Source organism: Stigmatopora nigra, chromosome 2 (genome assembly GCF_051989575.1).
Source record: "Stigmatopora nigra isolate UIUO_SnigA chromosome 2, RoL_Snig_1.1, whole genome shotgun sequence".
Taxonomy (NCBI): Eukaryota; Metazoa; Chordata; class Actinopteri; order Syngnathiformes; family Syngnathidae; genus Stigmatopora; species Stigmatopora nigra.
In genome coordinates, this window is record NC_135509.1 from 18,615,710 (window position 1) to 18,635,463 (window position 19,754).

Genomic DNA, 19,754 nt, shown 5'->3' on the forward strand with positions numbered 1-19,754 from the left:
TCCCTAATCCCAAAAAATATGCATGGCAAATTGATTAAATGTTGATAGTTATGAATGTGTGAAAGAATGATGATATCATCGAGCCATGCGATTGGCTGGTAACCAATTCAGGGTGTACCCTGCCTATTGCCCCTAGCTGGCTGGGATAGGCTCCGGCACCCCCCACTATCCTCGAGAATAAGCAGAAAATGAATAAATATGCATGGTTTGTAGACTACAAATGCTGAATGTTTACATGATCATTGTGTAGCTTGCTAGCCTCTGTCTGTACTGATTGAAATGCAACATTGGTATGATAATTCAGCATGAGCCAAAGAGGTAGAGCATGTGAGCTCTTGATATTTTAATGAGAGTTCAATACAATTTTTGCACACCATAATTCTCCTTTAAATAATTCAAATTAAATATGTATTTACCTAACAAATTTTTCATAACCATTTAAGGGCTCAGCCGCAAGGTCACTTTAAAAGCTAAAAAAATTAAAAAATTAAAAAAAAATAACAGTGTATGCAAGTATTTGTAGATCACCCATTGCTCACCATGTGCAGATTTCCCTTCTCGTTGCCTCGGTCACTCTTGCAACCAAACTGGTTACCCACTGACTGTTTGACAACCCGTTGCAAGTAGCCTTCTAATTCAGACTCATTTCGGTTGTCAATCATTGAGAGGTGGTCCAAGATCTGTCAATTAAGAATAAAAAGCACACCTACGTTTAGTAAAGATCATTTCAAAAATATGAACTTATGACTTCTAACTTGTGATCTCATTGATTGATAAAAATTAAAACCAATTACATCCAACTTAACTGTTGGAAAATAAGACCTTGCTCAAGTACATCCCGGCGGAAAGAATCTTCTTTAACCATTGGAAGAAAGAAAATTTCAGATTTCCAATTTTGCAAATTGCAAAGCCTTCCAGACAACATAATGGCTACGGTTAGCAAATGCAGTATTACGACCTGCTTAAAACCCACTCATCAATGCAGCATTTAAACAGACATTTCCTGCTGCAGAATCTGTCAGTTAAAGATACTCTATTAGGACATGTATTCTGATACACCTACGCTAGATAAAACTCATCACACTTAAGCTTCTGCAGAAGGATTATGTCAACCAAGACTTTATGAAAATAACAAAATATGGATGAATTATCCTGGGTGTCCTCGCAAATGGGATTAAGGAGCCCTCTCTCTATGTGAAGCACACATTTTAATTCTACGTTTAAAAAAGGATCATACTGCTTCAATTTATACTATGTTGAGGTTTTTCCAGTCATAATCCATTTTCAAAAGGAAGAGGAATTAATCATCACTTCCATTAATTTAAAAGACCATAGTGGATATTTTAATTAAAAATGTTCTTTTGAATCCATGGGCAAAACTTTGTACTACAAAATAAAGATCAGATTATAACATTTTTTTTTTAAACCGAAAAAAAGATCTGTGACTCACGATTCAATATTTCGTTACAGACCATTATATATTAAAATAAGCAGTTAAGTTATTTTGCTCGTTAAGGGTGCATGATATTACTAGTGAAGAAAAACAGGCCAACTGAATAATTTGTTTGTTATCACAAATCTTACGTTTCATTCAACGTAAAAAAAAAAAACAGGAGTTTAAAAGATTGGTAAACAAAACATTGTTTTGATGAAAATACATGAGCTCATTACCTTAGCCCCTGTAAGCTTGCAAAGGGTGTGCAATAGAGTTTTGAGGGTTCTGTGTGGAACATCACTCTTGAGCTGTTTAAGTTTCTCTTTGGGGAAAACCTTCATGATGTTATGGACATCAAATAAAATCCTATCAAGGTTGACGTTGTTGATGTTCTCATGGAGATTACGGATCAACCTCCACAGGCACTGAGGAAACACACAGCTGAGATTAGTTTAAAGTTTCTGTTCAAGCATTCCATCTAGTACTCTAAGGATGCACCAAAATGAACTGATAATGAAACAAAAGGTCAAAAGACGAAAATAAATGATACAGGGGTACCACTACGATATACAGTGTTCCCTCGGTTAACGCGGTTAATGGGGACCAGGACCACCCGCGATAAGTGAATTTCCACGAAGTGGGGATGCTCCTTCAAAAATGCTTAACTTGAATTTAATTTTAAAAAATTTAAAAAAATTACCCCCCCCCCCCCTGTATACGGCACACCATATAGAGTACGGGTAGAGTGAAATTCATGTTATAATAAAAAAAACTGTAAAATATGTTGTCTCAATGTAATATTTGTGCTTTTTTTTTTTTAAATCCGTGAAGCTCCTAGTCCACGGTGGCTGAACCGCGAAGTAGCGAGGGAACACTGTACTTCTACATATGAAATCTTGAGGTTATGCAAATTACTGTTAAAAGACATGTAAAGCTGTCCAATTTACGAAAGAAGAATCGAAGTAGAGGTGCAGTACCCAATTGTTTCTGGACTTTAAGTGTCTCGAACATAATTTGAAATTATGGATTTGGGGTGGGTATATCATTTCTTTTTTGTTCATTTACTTGTTTAATTATTATAAATATGACGACTCGGTAGAGTGGTCATCGCAGCAGTCTCACTGTTCTGTGGTCAGGGGTTCAATCCCAGATGGGTTCTCACTATGTGGAGTTTTGCATGTTTTCTCCACGTACTTCCGGTTTTCTCCCGCATCGCAAAACATTAAAGTTAGGCTCGTTGACACGCTAAATTACTCCGAGGTATGAGTGTGAGCGCTAATGGTTGCCTGTCTGCGACTTGTCATCCAACTATGGGGTTTTCTGGACATGTCGGCGACTCAGAGGGTATTTATGTAACATCCACATTTTGCTAGAATCGACCCAAACAACTTGATATATTGAGCAACGACTTATGTTATTCAAAGCACTGTGAATCAAAAAAGATTTCCCATAAAGCCTGTGGCTATGGAACCCTCTTACGTTCAAATAGATGAGCGATTCAAGGCTTTCTTCGGGAAGATGGTGTGGTTCTTTCCCACAAAGCAAACCACACCATGATCTGCTTGGAGGTAAAACGAAATCACGCCTCCGGCTGCTCGGTTATCACCAGAGTTGCTGGTTTATATTCACAACAGGCCAATAAGGTGGGCAGCACGGACGTTTTAGGTTTGGTTCAGACCAAAAAGGGAGCAGGTGTTAATCATTAACACCCTTAATGCAACCTTAATTCTAATTTTAGTCGAACCATTTTAGACCACATTTTGGTGCATGCCTAATAGATTTTTACTTTCGGTGTTTGTATTTTGCGCTCAGAGACTTGCCTTCATAACAAGTTCAGAGAACCTGGGTGTCCCAGCTGTTGGAACCAAGGTGTCTTGTAGCATCACCAGCAGAGCACTAAAAAGTAGAAAAATTTGTTTAGTTTTATTTGAAATACACCTAAATATACATACATAACAATCTGAAACTGTGATATTTTGGGTGTTTGCGATATTAATAATTCAAAATTTTAAGATTAATGTTGACCCACCAGGATTGTATTAATATAATCTTGTGTAAACATTATATCATAACAGAAAAGTATCTTCCCTATTTCATGTAAAATATGAAAAAAATCTGTAACTTGTGAGGTTGGGCTAAAATTGGATTAAGTTCATCCAACTTTAAATGTTTTTTGGGCCATGTGAGGTAAGTTCACATTGTTTTATTTTGGTGAGGCTAAAAATTGTCTGCTTGCTAATGATGAATGTCTTCAGTTGATTTTATTTATTTCATTTTGCACAGCAACTTTTGGTTTAAAGGCAAAATTTATAAAAACTAAGGCAGCTGTCAAAATTACTGCAGGTACTTGTCAGTGTCATGAGGGAGTTGGCTTAACTATTGCACAACAGAATAACAATAATACTTTTGGTGTTACTCAGTTACATTTATAGTTCAATAACGGGGAAAATAATTTACCTACTTATTCACAGAGGTTTCAAATTTTAGATATAAAAGAAAAAAGTGATAGCTATTGTGATAGTTAGATAGACTAAATTTTTTTCAATTGTATGAATTTTTCATATCGCCTAGCCCTGCTCAATATTTTTTTTCCTGTGACAACTCCCGTTCTGTCACCACTAAAGGACACCGAAGAGAAGAATATAATTTGTGGCACGTTTGAAGTGTCCAAAATCAATGTATCATTTAACAAGCAGGTGACAACACGTTTATATTAGGCAAGGCAACCTTGTTACGTTGTTGTTGGCAGAGTGCTCGAAGCCCATCAAGAGTGATATCGAGCAAACAATACACTAAAAAGTATTACACATTCTTCAAAGCAAATATTGCACATTCACAGCGCATTGTCGCAGTTCAAACGAGACATCTTTTAGAACTAACACACAGACAAAAATAGGAAGCCTTGACATGCACTTGATTAAAAAGGTTCTCGAGCCTTGGAACACACACACACATTTTTTTGCTACAGCTAATGACATCTCCAGGCGCTTTGGGGAGATCTGTAATTCAAAAACGCCAAATGCGCCACTTAGTCAGCAAAAGTAGTAGTCCTTTTCACTGCTACTATAAGTGCGCTTTTCTTCTTAAAATGAGAAAGGCAATGGCTTTTTTTTTTTTTCAAAATAAATCCATTCAAGCTTGGCTTGATCCTACTCAGCTCCCTGTTCTTTCGTGCCTCCGCGAGGATCACTGTCGTGAGTGCACTTGCAGTCACACCATGCAATGCTCACAGCATACATTGTAAAAAGGAGCATGTAAAATTGTCCCTAGCCAAATAACTCTACTTGACAGACATGCCAAAAAACAAGAACTACATTATATCAAATATGCCAAAAAACAAGAACTACATTATATCAAATAATAACTAGACATATGTAGACCGGCTCATTTTACCTAATTATGTTGGTCTGGTCAGACTTCTCCAGGACTTTAACTACCAGCAGGTTTACAGACCTAATGACTTGTTGTCCCTCTTCAGTGTCCTCCACTCTGCTGTCTAGTATCAGAGTTATCAGACCATGCATCAGATCCTTTAACACACCCATTGATGCCTCTCTCGCCAAAGACTCCAAAGAGAATAACTGAGGACAAGAAAATGGCAGGCGATTATTGCATATGGTGTATGCAGCTCAGGTAAACTTAAGACTGCACACATAGCAGGGGTTTTTGCAAATGAGAATTTTGCTCCTTTCAACAGGAATATATACGTACACACCCAAAAATGTATTGCCGCTGATCATAAATAGCTAGCAAACCACTGTGTTTCACAATTATATTCAAAAAGTTGAACTTGAAGGGAGAACATGCCTCTTGTGTAATGGCAAATAAAGTGTAGCTCTATCCTTCACAAAGTCATTTGTCCGTGTTCTCCAATACAGAGAAATGTCTTGTGAAAAAGAAAAGGCAACTTGAAAAGAAGTGGCATTGAAACCGTGTGTTTAAGAATGTACGTATGAATACATTCAGAATGTAAGCACGGGCCACATCTAGGATATGCTCATATTATCTCGGCGGCAGTGAAAGTTCAACTGTTGAGAAAAGAAAAAAAAGCAAATCTTTGGCCATTCACGACCATGCATCAAATGCCGAATTCACACCTCAATTTTTAAAAGCATTCATGTTTAATGCCTAAAATTATTGCATGTGGAGATAGACCAATCCGTAGACAAATTATCGTTTGCAAAATACACTGTTACGTGAACAAAGCCTAAGAAAATGAATGTGTAGGAGAGACTCACCGACAACATATTGCTAAGGATGCATCTATATAGTTTGAATATATCCTCCTTGTCCAGCCGCTCATCAGCCATGTGGGTATTATAGATGAGCCTTAGTTGCATAAAAGTGGCAATGAGGAACTGGTCAATGTGTCCTGACATGACCTCTGCCTTGTTTTCTTGACACAATACTTCATCAATCTATAAAGGAGAGAACATATTTTTCAGCATTAACATCAACTGTATTATAACGTGCATTGAAGCAAATGCGTTTTAAGCTCCTCCGAGGTAATCAAAAGTACTGGATAAGTCATTACTTCTATACAGACCAAGAAGCCTTGATGCGCTCAATCAGAATGGAAATAATTGCACCATGCATGAATTTGTATCCATGGTGGCAAGATGGATAATGTTAGCACTAGGAGGTGTGGGTCCAAATTCTATGAGGAGACCATTTCAATTCTTTCGACGATAAGACATTTGCTGTTATTTTAGTCAACTCTACCCCTATTCGACTTGATTCAGGACCTTCTATCCAATTATTGTATGTACATGAAGAAATACACAGATGACTGCTTTAGACAACTTTGCTACTGAAAATTTCACAAATTTCATTGAAAATGCAAAAATAGCATATCTAAAAATAAATAAAAAATGTATCGATCGACATCTTTCGTTCTGACTGATTTTATTATCATAAATAAATCCAGATCAATGTATTGTTCCAATGCTTGTTGGCACTACCACTTCGCATTCCAGTAACTGTGTGATGTTATCCATCCATTCTATGCAAAGTTTGCTAGTTCTCCATGTCCCTGGATACATTATTTACCAGGTACTCCAGATTACTGCCACATCACGTTTGCAGAAGACAAAATGGTTATTATTTTAGCAGTACACCGCTATGACTTTAAATTCTAGTCTCCGCAAATTCCGAAAAAGCATGCAGATTTTACTGTCACATCAAAACACTTGTTAAAAGTGTGATTGGAGTCTAATGCAAATGAAAAAGTTATCATTTTCTTCATATAATTCAAATAGTAATAGGGGGAGCAGGGCTCCTAACCTGTGCAAGTGCTTGTATGCTGGTGTTAATGTCCCCACTGGCCACCTGAGAGATGACAAAGTTTATAGTAGAAGCAGCGCTATTGTGGAGGTCATCAAAGTGGGGGGAGACAGCACACATTCTGGTGAAACAAAAATGCAAAAGCAATAACATAAACATTTACATTTCCAATATCTGTTGTCCCTGTAGAAATCAGAGGCAAAAAAGTGTTGATTCCCCAAAAAACAATCCAGAGTTCTGCAGAGAGCCTATTTTGATTTGTATCCTATACACTTGTTTTTCATGAATGCCCAAATTGTAATACGAAAAAGGCAATTTAATACATTTGCTTTTCTTAATCAAAAAAGAACAAGAAAAAATGCTAAAGATATAATTTTGCTCCATAAGAAGCTACATGCTTTTACAACTTGGAAAATAAATAAACACACACTGACAGAATGCTTAATGCTAGTGGCTAAAATTAGAGCTACAGCTAGACTACAGGCTGATAACAACATATAATAATCTCTACCAAACAGATACTTGAGCTGAAATGATGAAGACAGAACTACCAAACAAGATTTAGTGTTGTAAGTTTGTTTCTTCTGTATGTCCACTTGAGTTGTATTTCTGTGCTTCAGTTGTAATTTTATGATCGTGTTGCTGCTTTTGGTATTTGTGGTATTTAGCTTCTGCATCCCAGTTACACTTACTTGGGCTCGGGGATAACAATGGGTTCCAGCAATTCATCTAACTTGTGCTGGACAAGGTCTGGTAGTTCATTCACCCGGCCTCGGTCCATTTCGATCATGTCCAGGTCCAACTGGAACTCCTTGGGAATGGGCATGTGAGACTCACTATGCTGGGCATTCTGACGGGCTTGGCTGGGGAAAAGGAATGGTAGGTGAGTAAATAACAGCAGGGTGATTATTACAGTGGTAAGTCTACTTACGTACGCCTCTAAATAAAAAAAAAAATTCAAGTTACGAAACACCGCAATTGGGAAAGTGTTTTCAAGATTAAAAAAAAAGAAATTCAAGTTACGAAACAAAAAACCGCCCGAAAATAAATGATAAAATTAACCACCCCTAAACCATAAAAACACTTGAGGATCCTGTATTTTATTTTGAAATTATTATAAATTTGCTCTACCATTGGTTCTCTCTCAACACTTTGATTGCGAGATCAGTCTACTGGCGATATAAGTCGTGCTACTCGCCAATGGAAAATGTCTTTGCATGTGTTATTTTAATTGCTTGGTAAATAATTTTTGTTCTTTTTTTGTCTCACACATTTCATATAAAATTGATATACTGAAACACAAATACAGTTCCTGTGTCCGGTATTTATTTAATTGTCATGGTAGTTGCTTTCCCATTGGCCATCTCTCAGCCCCTAGCTGATCACTTAGTAGCTAGGAGGAAGCAGTCCTTCAATTAAACCGAGTTTAGCGTGCTGCATACAGATGCGAAAGCAAACCAGTGAAGAGGTAGCGGCCACACATCGGAGGCAATGGCCCCACAATGATTCGGAAGTGCGGAAGCGGCCACCGGCAGAGTTTAAGATCGTCCGACCAAAAGCCTCTTTTCTATCACATCTTTTTTTAGGACCATGAAGGAGCAACTCTGACCAGCTGGGAGTTCTTGATTTGTGCACTGTCCATCCTTGTTGTATGTTTACTCAGCTACCACTTGCAAATCCAATGAAAATAAAAATGGTGTCCACGAGGTTGTTAAAATTGTATTTTGCTTTTTTTGGCAAAAGGGAAAAGGATGACGAAGAAAAAAGTACTCACATCCTATAAGTGCGATACATAATTCTGCTCCGGAAAGGATGGTAGGAAGAATACAGAAAGGAAGAAATCACAGAAGGGAAAAAAGATGAGGAGTTAAGAGACATGCAGGCAGCAGGCCCATATCCGAAGCAAAAGGCAAGAAATACTTGCTTTCACTCTCTGATTCAGTCAAATAAGTACGTATACAGTGGTATGAAAACATAAAACACTTCTGAAAAATTCTTATTTTCATGTGTAAATACCTTTTCTTCAATATATGAGTCGCAGTTCTATAGGGATCTGTTTTTTTTATATAATATAAGCCAAAGCCCAGACATTTTATCTTGAAATGTGGCAAGTGGACTTAGTAGAGAGATCGGGCCTTTACTTCACAGCACAACTCAGAGAAATCTAGCAGTTGACTGTAGGCAGGACACAGGGACCTCTTACCAGAAACATTGTTTTTAGTAAAAGGAAAATTGACTGAAGATTTTTTGTTTATTTTTTGGGGTGGCCACATTTGTGCAGCTGTATAATTTTGTCTTACTGCACGCTGCACATCTTCTGCTAGTCTAATAAGCAATTCGCTCCTGAAATATTGCTATTTATTAGTTTTTGATGGAAAATAATTAAGTTGCCGATTACCAACTTTTTGTTTATGAAATAAATAACTTGAAATTGTCTCTCGTGGCCACCAAACTTTTTTCATACCACTGTGGATACGCAGACACACACACAGATTTTAGAGGAAGGTAAGATGACAGAAGGAAAGAGGCCTTTGACTAATTAAGTGTATTTACAACAAACGCTGTTTCGCTGGCTTGTACTGAACAGATAAAAACCAGTACATTATGTGTTCAGTACAATTCACCTCTTAAATTCACTTGCAGTTAGTCATTTAAAAAAAAACCATTTGGTGTTTGGTGTGAGCTGAGAAAAACTGGGAAAAAATGTCGTATACCATTTTTTGTGAGAAAACTTCGACTGCGTGTTATACTCAAATAAATACGGTATATCCAACATGGGCCGATTAACAACAAAAAAGCCAATTCGTCATTTTGACCAGGAATCAATACGGGTAATTACAGACTCTTTGACTGAGAGAAAGACACTGCAACACTAACCCACAACAAGACATTTGGTTTGAAACATATGGTAAGGGAGGTGGGGTTAAGGCACGACTGGATATTGGCTTCGAATATCAGCTTTAGAACATTAACAAATGTCCCCACATTTTTTTAGATATTGGTACTGACACCAACCTCTAAACATGAGTAAGGTGTCCTTTGAGCACATTCACCAGACAACGCCCTAATGAGACCCGTCAGGTGAGCCTAATTTTTCTCCAATTTTGAAGCCTTTTACATTTTTGAATACAGATTATTTCAAATTTGGTAGAATCTAGGATACTCAATAATTTGACATGTCAATTTATTTTAGGTTTCCTTTAATTTTAAAGGAACTTTAACTCACTATTTAAGAGCTTACTTTTTTAGTGTCACGGTATTCTAAAATATTCTATTATTTGGCAGTTACATATTTCAAGTAGAATATCATTTGCAGAAAAGGACTGCCGACTTTAATTGTAGACATTAAATATGAGCATGCAACATCATTTAATGAGCCTTTCCATAATTTGATATCAAACGTCTGTGTAAAAATCCACATTAAAAATATAAAAAGTTTGTGATTATTCACTGTATTAATGTGGTTTATATTTGCAATTTAAATTTTGTAACTTTTATAACAGAAATATGTCATTAAAATATATTATCTAATTTGAAAATGTCAAACTTAGAAAACCCAATCACTGCCCAAACAATAAAATCTAAACTGCACCTACTTGAGTTTGTTGGGGTCTTCCTGTGCAGATTTGCGAAGGAAAGTGCCATTTGGGTTAGCAGGAATATCTCTTTGAGACCGCTCATTTGCAGTCTGCTTCGCGGGAATGGCAGCGATTTTTTTTGTTGCAGAACGTTTGATCCTCTCTTCTAACATGCTCATATCTTTCTCTGATAACTGGAAACAATACAAGAGGTGGACAATGTCAATTTTGAAGTTGAGTTTTCAATAACTACAATAAATAACTACAATGTGCCAACTTACATTTCCAATTAGTTTATAGACCTGGTCTCCACAGACATTGTAGACAGCCACTACAGTGTTCAGGGCAGCATTTCGGACAGAAGTGTCTCTATCACCAATATGAACTGCAATCTCTTTCAGAGACTTAGCTGGAGTTGGTTGACATACATTCATTCCATAACCTTCTATCAAACAACCCAACTCCTCAAGACATTCTTAAAACAAACCAAAAGACAATGAAAGAACTTTTAAAATCACATGAGATCTGGAATTTGAATATATTGATGGAATAGGAGTGACATACCAGCTCTTTGTTTGGAATTTTTCGATTTAGTACCATCCATGAGGTAAGGAAAGACTTTAGATGCAGGGTATACCTTACACAGCATGTTAAGTATCGCCCTAACATCTTTGCGAACCACATCCTTGGACTCTCCAATCTTGGAAAAAGATAGAGGATGCACAAATTAAAGATTTTTCAAAGACTAGATTCTCAGTCATCAGTCATAGTCATAAGCAAAGGTTAAAAGGAGCCAAATGAAGGAAATGCACATTAATTATTCATTAAATGGCTCTCATTTTTCAGTAGACATTAACGAAACATGGTTTATGCAAAAACTCCCAAATGGTTGACAATGGTTAAGTCTAATTGTGCCAACTTTAAAAGGTTCATTGTCACCCCATTATTTTTTTCTTTTGAGTTCCAAATATATATATATATATATTAAAACACTTTCAATCATTTTTTTTATTATACTGCATACACAACTTGTCACCAAATAAATAGAACAACCCATTCACATCATAACATGTCTAATAATGTGTAGTAGTTTGTTAGCCTTTCTTTTATGGTTGAAATGTAATTATGGCATGATAAGGCAGTTTGATTCTCTAATGCCGAGTGCTTCTCTGGCAACCCAAAGGCTTTGTTCTTCAATACTTTGATCTTTGTTGCAGTACAGTGTTTGGTCACGTATCTTAAAATATGTTGCCTTAAAACGAAGGCAAAAAGGAATTTGTTGAAAAAAAAAAATTGGAATATCTAACAAAAATTATATTTATGTGCCCACTGCTGAACATAGAAAACATACTTTACTTGCTAAATGTAGGGTGTACTGACCTTGAGTAGAAGATAGGGAACAAAGGAGTTTGCCTCATACTCTGTAAGATGATAGTTTTCACTATTTAGCACGGCAAAAAGAAGCTTCAAATACTCCAGAACCTTCATTTGGACTGTAGTGTTTGTGTCAAAGAAGCGCAGACTAAACCACTTAAGAATTAGGTCCAGACAGCTTATGGTAGCATCAGTCTCACTTTCCAACCTCTGTCAAAAATAAAAAATAAAAAGATTGCAGTGATTGTTATCTACACGAGTTTTTCCGAACCTGTGAGCCGTGAAAGATAATCAGGTGTCCCAGAGGATATTACCTAACAAATGGTCATACATTGTAATGTTTCAAGAGAAAAATCACAATACTACAGGATTTTGATGCCTTTTATTAACAGAAGTTCCTAACTTTTAATTTAGATATATTAAGTCTGTGTGAACACAATACTGCTTTTCAGATAATATTAGACAATGGAAAAATCGTTATAGTACTTGGCTTAGGTTACTTGAACCGGGATCCGAGGATTTAAACTTTTGGTGACCTAAGAGCGGTGTGAATAATTTGATGTTGAAATACTTTTGTGTTTAAATAAATCCTGTTGATAAATGAGAATTACTGTGATCCTTCACCACTTTGTGGCTTCAGTAAATCGTAATATATTTTTTTTCTATTTTATAAAAAAAAAAAAGTTCATAAAAATGTCCAAGTTAATGCTGAAATTCGCAAGCGGAAGACCGGGGGATAAAACAATGGCATGTGGCTTCTTCAGCGCTCAGTGACACCCAATTTGGCGCTAAAGAAGCGGAGCCCTGACTTCAACCATTTTTATACCCAGTCTTCTGCTTGCGAGTATCAGCGTGAATTCTGACATTTTTATGAGCTTATTTTAAAAACTGCAATGTACTGAACCTGTCAAGTGGTGAGGCATCACAGTACTGCTCAACCTACAAAAAATGCAAGGTCTGGAACCATTTAATTTCGTAAGTAGTTACCACTGTACACACTATATGCAACACGTGTAGCCCTGGTATTCCAACTCTATCCATCTAAATCAGGGATCACCAACTTTGGCCCTCTAGGGCCCCTATCAAATCTGTTTGTTTGTTGAAGGAGGGAGATGTGGAAAAAGACAAATAAATATGTGCCCACGAAGACCTGAGTTTGTGACCCATGAGCTAAAGGGCAAAGGATCCTTTAGAAGCAGCAAGATTCCTTACCTCTATCATGATGCTAATCGCCTTTACGTGTCTCTGGAAGTCGATATGGAAAAGTTCATCCTGGAGCCACTTGGCAAAGCAAGTGGACATTTGACTTTTAAGCTGCTCGACATATTCATCTCGAGGAGTGGTAAAGTTCCACTTCAAAATCTATAGAGGACAAAACAATCATATTTAAATTAATAACAGACAGATGTTCTCTGTGCTGTTTGTAGGCCATTGCTGTCAGTCAGTTACCTTCAATTGTTTCTCCTCTTTGATTCTCTGCTCCTTAGCATTAGGAACAAGGATGAAGAGGGGCCCAGACCTATCCTCATCATCCTTCATTCCTTTAGTTACAGGCTTCTTACTAGATACACTCTGAAAGTGAGACATTTAACATGATCAGATTACCACAAGAAATGCATGTGCTGTATGAATAAATACATGTTTATCACACTGAAAGAATAAAAAAAAATGGACGAAACAAGGAAAGTTTAAAAGATTCTAACAATAATAATTTCCTAAACATGCACTATCAATTCATGCAATGGTGTGAGATGAAAACCATGATCAGTCATTTCAATAAAACTTGCATAAGCATGCAGCCACTGAATTTGAATCCACATTTTTTCAGAACTCCTTACGGATACACCAAAAGAAAAGTTCCAAAACCAAAATATAGAAATTTGTAATACCTTTTCTTAACAGTTAAATGAATAACTCGTTTATTTTCTTTGGCTGAATCAAGCTACTTTGCTGTTTCTTTACGCATGTTTTCGCATATATCACTAGATTTAAATTTTATTTATATACACTACTTTACAGCAGTTGGGACCACGATATTTGGAAGGATTAAACTGGGTCATATGCTCTAGTCTATAAGTGTCAAACTAATTACAGAAAGGGCCGAGTGGGTGCAGGTTTTAGTTCCAGCCCACCAAGACTGAACGAACGAGTTGGCAGTTTTGCTTACGTACTCACAACATTCTGTTTCGGCCCAGTTGAAAAAATCTATATAATGAAATACACACTAAAAATCAAATTTTTAAAAAAGTTCACCGAATTTTTGGTGCATCAATTATATCCATTTAAATAAAATTGAAGTGTTAATTAGTTAGTAAGATATCAGCTAAGAGAGAGAAAGCACATAGAGTGTGATTGGATTGTACATGTTACAAATAACACCAGCATTAGTGAGTGACTATAGTCTTGTCATTAGAAAGCGTAAACACTAGCCCAGGTGCAAGACAAATGTTAAAGCGCAGTGCACACTTAAAAATGTTAGCCTGTCAAAATGCTGTCCATTTGCTCAACTTCAGAGCTTACAGCATCATTTAACGTGTGGTAGTTGTGCAACAATTGTCTCATTAGGAGCTCATCTGTTCCACATCTACCTGTTGACTGCCAGCAACAGTCTTCCCTTTGTTGAGGGGCTTTTTACTAGCAATAGTGTCCTTGTCCTTTGAGGGAGGGGTAGGGTCAGGTTCCTCGGGGGGAGAGGAGTGCTGAGCGAACAGAAAAACCAAAATATGTTGACAAATCATTCAAAAATGGGACTGATGGGTGAAAAATGATATACACATGTACAACACTAGCAAATGTCTGAACCAATGGCAGCAGTTAGGCCCCAGGGACCACGAGCATGACAATAACAATGTGTAAACAATAACAATGTGTAAACAAAAAAAAAAGCAATTTTTAAATCACTATTTTGAAGGAAATCTGATCATTTAAAACTAGCAAGCAGAGTGACAATGATTTTATTTACCCCTACAAAATTTGATGTATTTCTGAGATGTAATGAACTGGTACCTCTTTGAATGAAACACTAGTTTTGGGGCAACTATCATTCGTTTCGCTTTAATTCAGGTGAAAAGAACAGACACGTGAAACTTTCAAATCGTCCTGGGGGTGGAGCGTAAAACTAAATAAATAAAAAACCCGGACTTAAACCAAGCAAGTAGTTCTTAGCAACACCGACATGTCTTGTGTAACCTATGGTAGATTTTAATGGGATGGAGAAGAACGAGAAAAAGAATGGGGTTGAAACCCTAATAATAAGAATAATTAGAACATCTAATTGTTGAGTTTTATTCTTTTTAGAATGATTGCACAACCGTGGTAGAGTTTCAAAAAGTTGGTCATGTCTGGTCCAAACTAACAGACTTGAAATCTGAAAGCTAACAATCAATTGGAAAACCCTAAATACTGAATTTAATATGAAATCAAAATACTCTATGGGCACACAAATTTCAACCATTAAACCATACTAAAAAAAAGAATTCCTGAATTATCCATCTTCATAATGTGTGGGTTCTGTGAACATTTTTACAACTCATCCATGGTCATAATTTCAAACTGTACGCATTAAAATTATCGTAAAAGGGCTGCTCAAATTGTCCTGGTCAGCCAGTTGCTTCCTGGACAACTACAATAGTCCAGTTATGATTTATTGAAAGTTCAAATTATACCTGTGTCGGTGTTTGTTTGGAAGTTAAGCGGCCAAACAGATTTAATAGTGAAAAATTATAACAGACTTTGAAAGGGATATTTTGCATTGTTGTTATTCTGACATTAATAAGTAACAGGTATTTAAAAGACGACAAATATCCACGACTGCTACTGGGTGTAAGGGTGTGGTGGTTTTTGACAGACACCTACCTTCTTAGCCGCTATTCCCCCTCTGACCTTTTTAGCTTCAGTTTTATTATCAACAACATCTTCAGAAGAGGGGGCTGTGGAAGACATGAAAACATTTGTCAAATAACGACAGACTACTAACTCTCTACCATTGATAGCTGCCACCTCCTCTAGTACAACTCGATTTGATGTCCATATGGCATTGAATTACCAGTAGTGGGTGTCATGAGTAAAAAGACAAAAAATATTTTTAAAAATGGCAAAGTCAGTATCAGCCACGCCAAATTTTGAGCAATGCTACTAAGAAATGGCCATAAATAATAATTTAGCACTATATAAAGTCATAACAGGGTTCCTAAAGGTTTAAAACCTGAACGCAATTTGATCCAAAATCTAGGAAAAAATTAATAGAAATTAAAAACAAATGTTATATAACCACATGTATTTATATGTATAAATATATATAAATACATATACGTACATTGGGGAATATAATTATTTAGTCAACCACCAACTGTGCAAATTATTCTACTTGAAAAGATTAGAGGCCTTTAATAGTCAACATCGGGAAACCTGAACCATGAGAGACAGAATGTGGAAGAGGAAAAATCTGAAAAACACCGTTTGATTTTTAAAGAATGTGTTTGCAAATCATGTTGGAAAATATGTAGTTGGTCAATACCAAAATTTGATCTCAATACTTTATGTACCCTTTGTCGGCTATAACGGAGGCCAAACGTTTTCTGTAACTCTTCACACACTTGCTGGTACTTTACCCCTGGCTAGGCCACTCCAGGACCTTGAAATACTTCTTACGAAGCCACTCCTTTGTTACCCTGGCAGTGTGTTTGGGATCATTGTCATGCTGAAAGACCCAGCCACTGTCTTTGCTGATGAAAGATTTTCACACAACATCTCTCCATACCTCTCCCCATTCATTCCATCCTTTACACAAATCAGTCGTCCTAGTCCCTTTGCAAAAAACAGTCCCAATAGCATGATGTTTCCACCCCCATGCTTCAGAGTGGGTATGGTGTTCTTCGTATGCAATTCAGTATCCTTTCTCCTCCAAACCTGGGTTTCCACCAAAAAGTTATATATTGGTTTCATCTGACCATAATACATTCTCCCAGTCCTCTTCTGCATCATCCAAATGCTCTCTAGCGACCTGTAGATGGGCCTGATGTGTACTGGCTTTAGCAGGGGCACTTTTGACAGTGCAGGATTGAGTACCTAGCGGCGCATTTTGTTACTGACAGTAGCCTTTGTTACTGAAGTCCCAGCTCTCCGTAGGTCATTCACTAGGGGGCGTGTGGTTCTGGGATTTTTGCTCACCGGTCTTGCTTTCATTTTGACGCCATGGGGTGATATCTTGCATCGGGCCCCAGATCGAGGGAGATTATCAGTGGTCTTGTATGTCTTCACTTTCTAATAATTGATCCCACAGATGATTTCTTTACGCCAAGTGTTTTACCTATTGCAGATTCAGTCTTCCCAGACTGGTGCATGTTTCCAATTTTGTCTCTGGTGTCCTTCGACAGCTCTTTGGTCTTGGCCATAGTGGAGTTCGGAGTGTGGGAGACGTAGGTTGTGGACAGGTGTCTTTTATACCGATAATGAGTTAAAACAGATACTATTAATACAGGTAACGAGTGGAGACCTCGTTAGACCTTGTTAGAAGAAGTTAGACCTCTTTGACAGAAAGAAATCTTGCCTGTTAGACCTCTTTGACAGAAAGAAATCTTGCCTGTTTGTAGGTGACCAAATACTTATTTTTCACTCTAATTTGGAAATTAATTAATTAAAAATCAAATTGTGATTTTCTATTTTTTCCCCACATTCTGTCTCTCATGTTTGAGGTTTACCCATGTTGACAATTACAGGTCTCTCTAATCTTTTAAGTAGGAGAACTTGCACAATTGTTGGTTGACTAATTAATCATTATTATTTAACATATATACATACACATTACATATATCTTTATATGTATATGTATACATTTTTTTTTTTAAATCAGCCCAAAATACCCAACCCAAAATACCCTAGTAAATATAAAAAGCAAAGAGTGTGTCATACAAACCCGCTCTACTCGTCTCTGATGAGCTTGTTGTTCCTCCAGATTTAGCAGGAGCAGGTTTAGCTGGCATCACTGCTCTGGCCTTTTCCAACATGACTACGATCTGGTCTTTAGATGATTGCTAATGAGAAGCAAGGATAAGCAAAAATGAAAGAAAGCACTGTGATGTAGTGTCCTTGAAAAAGTGTAAAAGGGAACGGGATGTAAAATATTTTTTTCTTTACGAATCTGTTGTGTGACACCACCCATCAAACAAGAACATTTTGATTGAAACAGCATTAGTGGGGGGAAGAGAGAATGGGAGAGCGCGTTTAGACGCACAACTCAATTTTCTATTATTATAGATTTTTTACTCAATGCAATTTGAGTTTCGAATGGATTCGCTAGTGGGGCGGTGGGGTAATGCTCACTTTGAGAAGCCAACCACCAGCGATTTACCTTTCTTATGGGCCAATGACATGGCTCGACAGTTATGCTGCTGTGAGACCGCCATTTGAATTCAATTGAATGCTTTTATTGTCATTATATGAAATAGAATGAGATCCCAGGAGAGTGTAGCAATGTTCTAAAGTGAGAATGAATGCATCCTTGACTATATTCAAAATAAAATAACGGACAAGGAAATGCATTTACTTTTTCGTAATTTGGATCTTTTTCGTATCTCGCGTCACTCATTTGAATATAAAAAAGTTTCATAAACTGAAAATATACCTAGAGGAATTCGCACATAGCGGTATGACTGTATTAACCACATTTTAATTTTGTGGTGGGACAGAAGCGATCCTTGGCAAGAAATAAAATCTAGTTTCCTATTTTCCTTTATTTTGCAGGTGAAAAATTGATAGATTGTTCATGTACCTTGAGTTTGCCGGTGGCCTTGTTCATCTTGTCGTATCCAAGGTGCATCATGAATGCGGGAAGAGCATCCTGAGCTTTCTTCCTAACATCACCATTTCGGTCTTCAAGACATGCATATAGATTGGGAACGCAAGTCATCAGATCCCCTGGCACAGTCCTCATCGTCGGTAACTTCTCAGCCAACCACCCTAACAACTTTGGGAGGAGCGAGAGGGATATTTGTAACATTTCACACAAGCAATCATCCCTTGAGAAAATATTTTTATTTGTAACAAAAGTGTTCGATCAGGCGTTATTCTATTGCTGTCAACTACCTTGGAATTTCAGGAGTTTCTCTGGAAACTGCGGAAAACCTCCCTAAACTCAGGAAATCCCCAAAAATGTTCACGTAATTTTTTTGAAGCACCCGTTTAGGAAGAGTACCAAATGGCTTCCGCCATTTTGATTCAACTGCACTGTAAACTGTATGAATTCGGTAACACGAGTGCTGGATTCGTCTGGAGCGACTTGAGCGTAGCAATCGATCCGGAATCGATTGCATAGGTACTTTAATGTCTAATGTTAATGTAACACAATATTTCAATTAATGTAAAAACATGATAATAGGTTTCATTTAAATTGTCCTTCGCATATTTTTTTTACATTTTATATCAAAAATGTTTGGGTGAATCGCACTCACTCTGGAGATACTCCGGAAATTGGAAAAGGGTACTCCTGAAATGGACGGAGGTTGGCCACTGTGGGATTGTATTTTATATTTTATCATTTTTATATTTTACATGTGATTACATGCCTTCCAATCTTCATCTCTATTATGTCCATTATGCTTTGGTCCATTTTGGGCATTTACTCTATGTACCTCTTGACGTAAATAGGGATTCTCCTTCTTTAACTCCTCTGATAGGTCCTCTCCTTCCAGCCAATCCTTCATTCCAGTCTGCTCCACCCAGGCCTGCAGAGTAGCCATTGCAGCTGCCCTGACATTGGGCTACAAAGAAACAATTTATTAAGCACTTATATAATATTTAAATTATTGTTGCACCGAGGATCTGTTGGCAAATCAAAAAATGTTTTTTCATTTAAAAATCACTCCATACAATCATTAAAAAAGAAAAAGAAAATCCTCTCAGAAACACAAAAACGACAAAAGAACATGAATGCCTACTACTGGCTAGTTCAACTCTGAGAAAGGCCCGCACAGACACCGCAAAAATAAAAATAAAATATGGCTACAGGGTTAGATGCATATCCTTAGAATGTTCCTAACAAATAGTCATCATGATCAGTCCACGAGTAATAGAAGTAATTTTAAAAT

At 37.1% G+C, this 19,754-nt stretch overlaps 1 protein-coding gene across 5 annotated transcripts in view; it reads right to left on the reverse strand.

Annotated features, from left to right (window-relative positions):
* ckap5 (cytoskeleton associated protein 5) overlaps positions 1 to 19,754 on the reverse strand; it is a 39,301-nt gene that overhangs the window by 3,007 nt on the left and 16,540 nt on the right. For 2 of the 5 annotated variants that reach the window (XM_077743078.1, XM_077743067.1), the window contains exons 23-41: positions 19,299 to 19,427; positions 18,440 to 18,634; positions 17,585 to 17,702; positions 15,526 to 15,599; positions 14,259 to 14,369; positions 13,120 to 13,242; positions 12,883 to 13,032; positions 11,677 to 11,880; positions 10,861 to 10,996; positions 10,578 to 10,771; positions 10,315 to 10,490; positions 8,493 to 8,516; positions 7,411 to 7,581; positions 6,719 to 6,839; positions 5,674 to 5,853; positions 4,829 to 5,016; positions 3,256 to 3,331; positions 1,672 to 1,860; positions 540 to 680 (exon numbers count right to left, since the gene is read on the reverse strand). In XM_077743078.1, coding sequence (XP_077599204.1) covers positions 540 to 680; positions 1,672 to 1,860; positions 3,256 to 3,331; positions 4,829 to 5,016; positions 5,674 to 5,853; positions 6,719 to 6,839; positions 7,411 to 7,581; positions 8,493 to 8,516; positions 10,315 to 10,490; positions 10,578 to 10,771; positions 10,861 to 10,996; positions 11,677 to 11,880; positions 12,883 to 13,032; positions 13,120 to 13,242; positions 14,259 to 14,369; positions 15,526 to 15,599; positions 17,585 to 17,702; positions 18,440 to 18,634; positions 19,299 to 19,427 — 2,700 coding nt within the window. The remainder of the gene's footprint in view (positions 1 to 539; positions 681 to 1,671; positions 1,861 to 3,255; positions 3,332 to 4,828; positions 5,017 to 5,673; positions 5,854 to 6,718; positions 6,840 to 7,410; positions 7,582 to 8,492; positions 8,517 to 10,314; positions 10,491 to 10,577; positions 10,772 to 10,860; positions 10,997 to 11,676; positions 11,881 to 12,882; positions 13,033 to 13,119; positions 13,243 to 14,258; positions 14,370 to 15,525; positions 15,600 to 17,584; positions 17,703 to 18,439; positions 18,635 to 19,298; positions 19,428 to 19,754) is intronic. The other 3 variants (XM_077743106.1, XM_077743087.1, XM_077743095.1) reach the window with 2 other exon arrangements.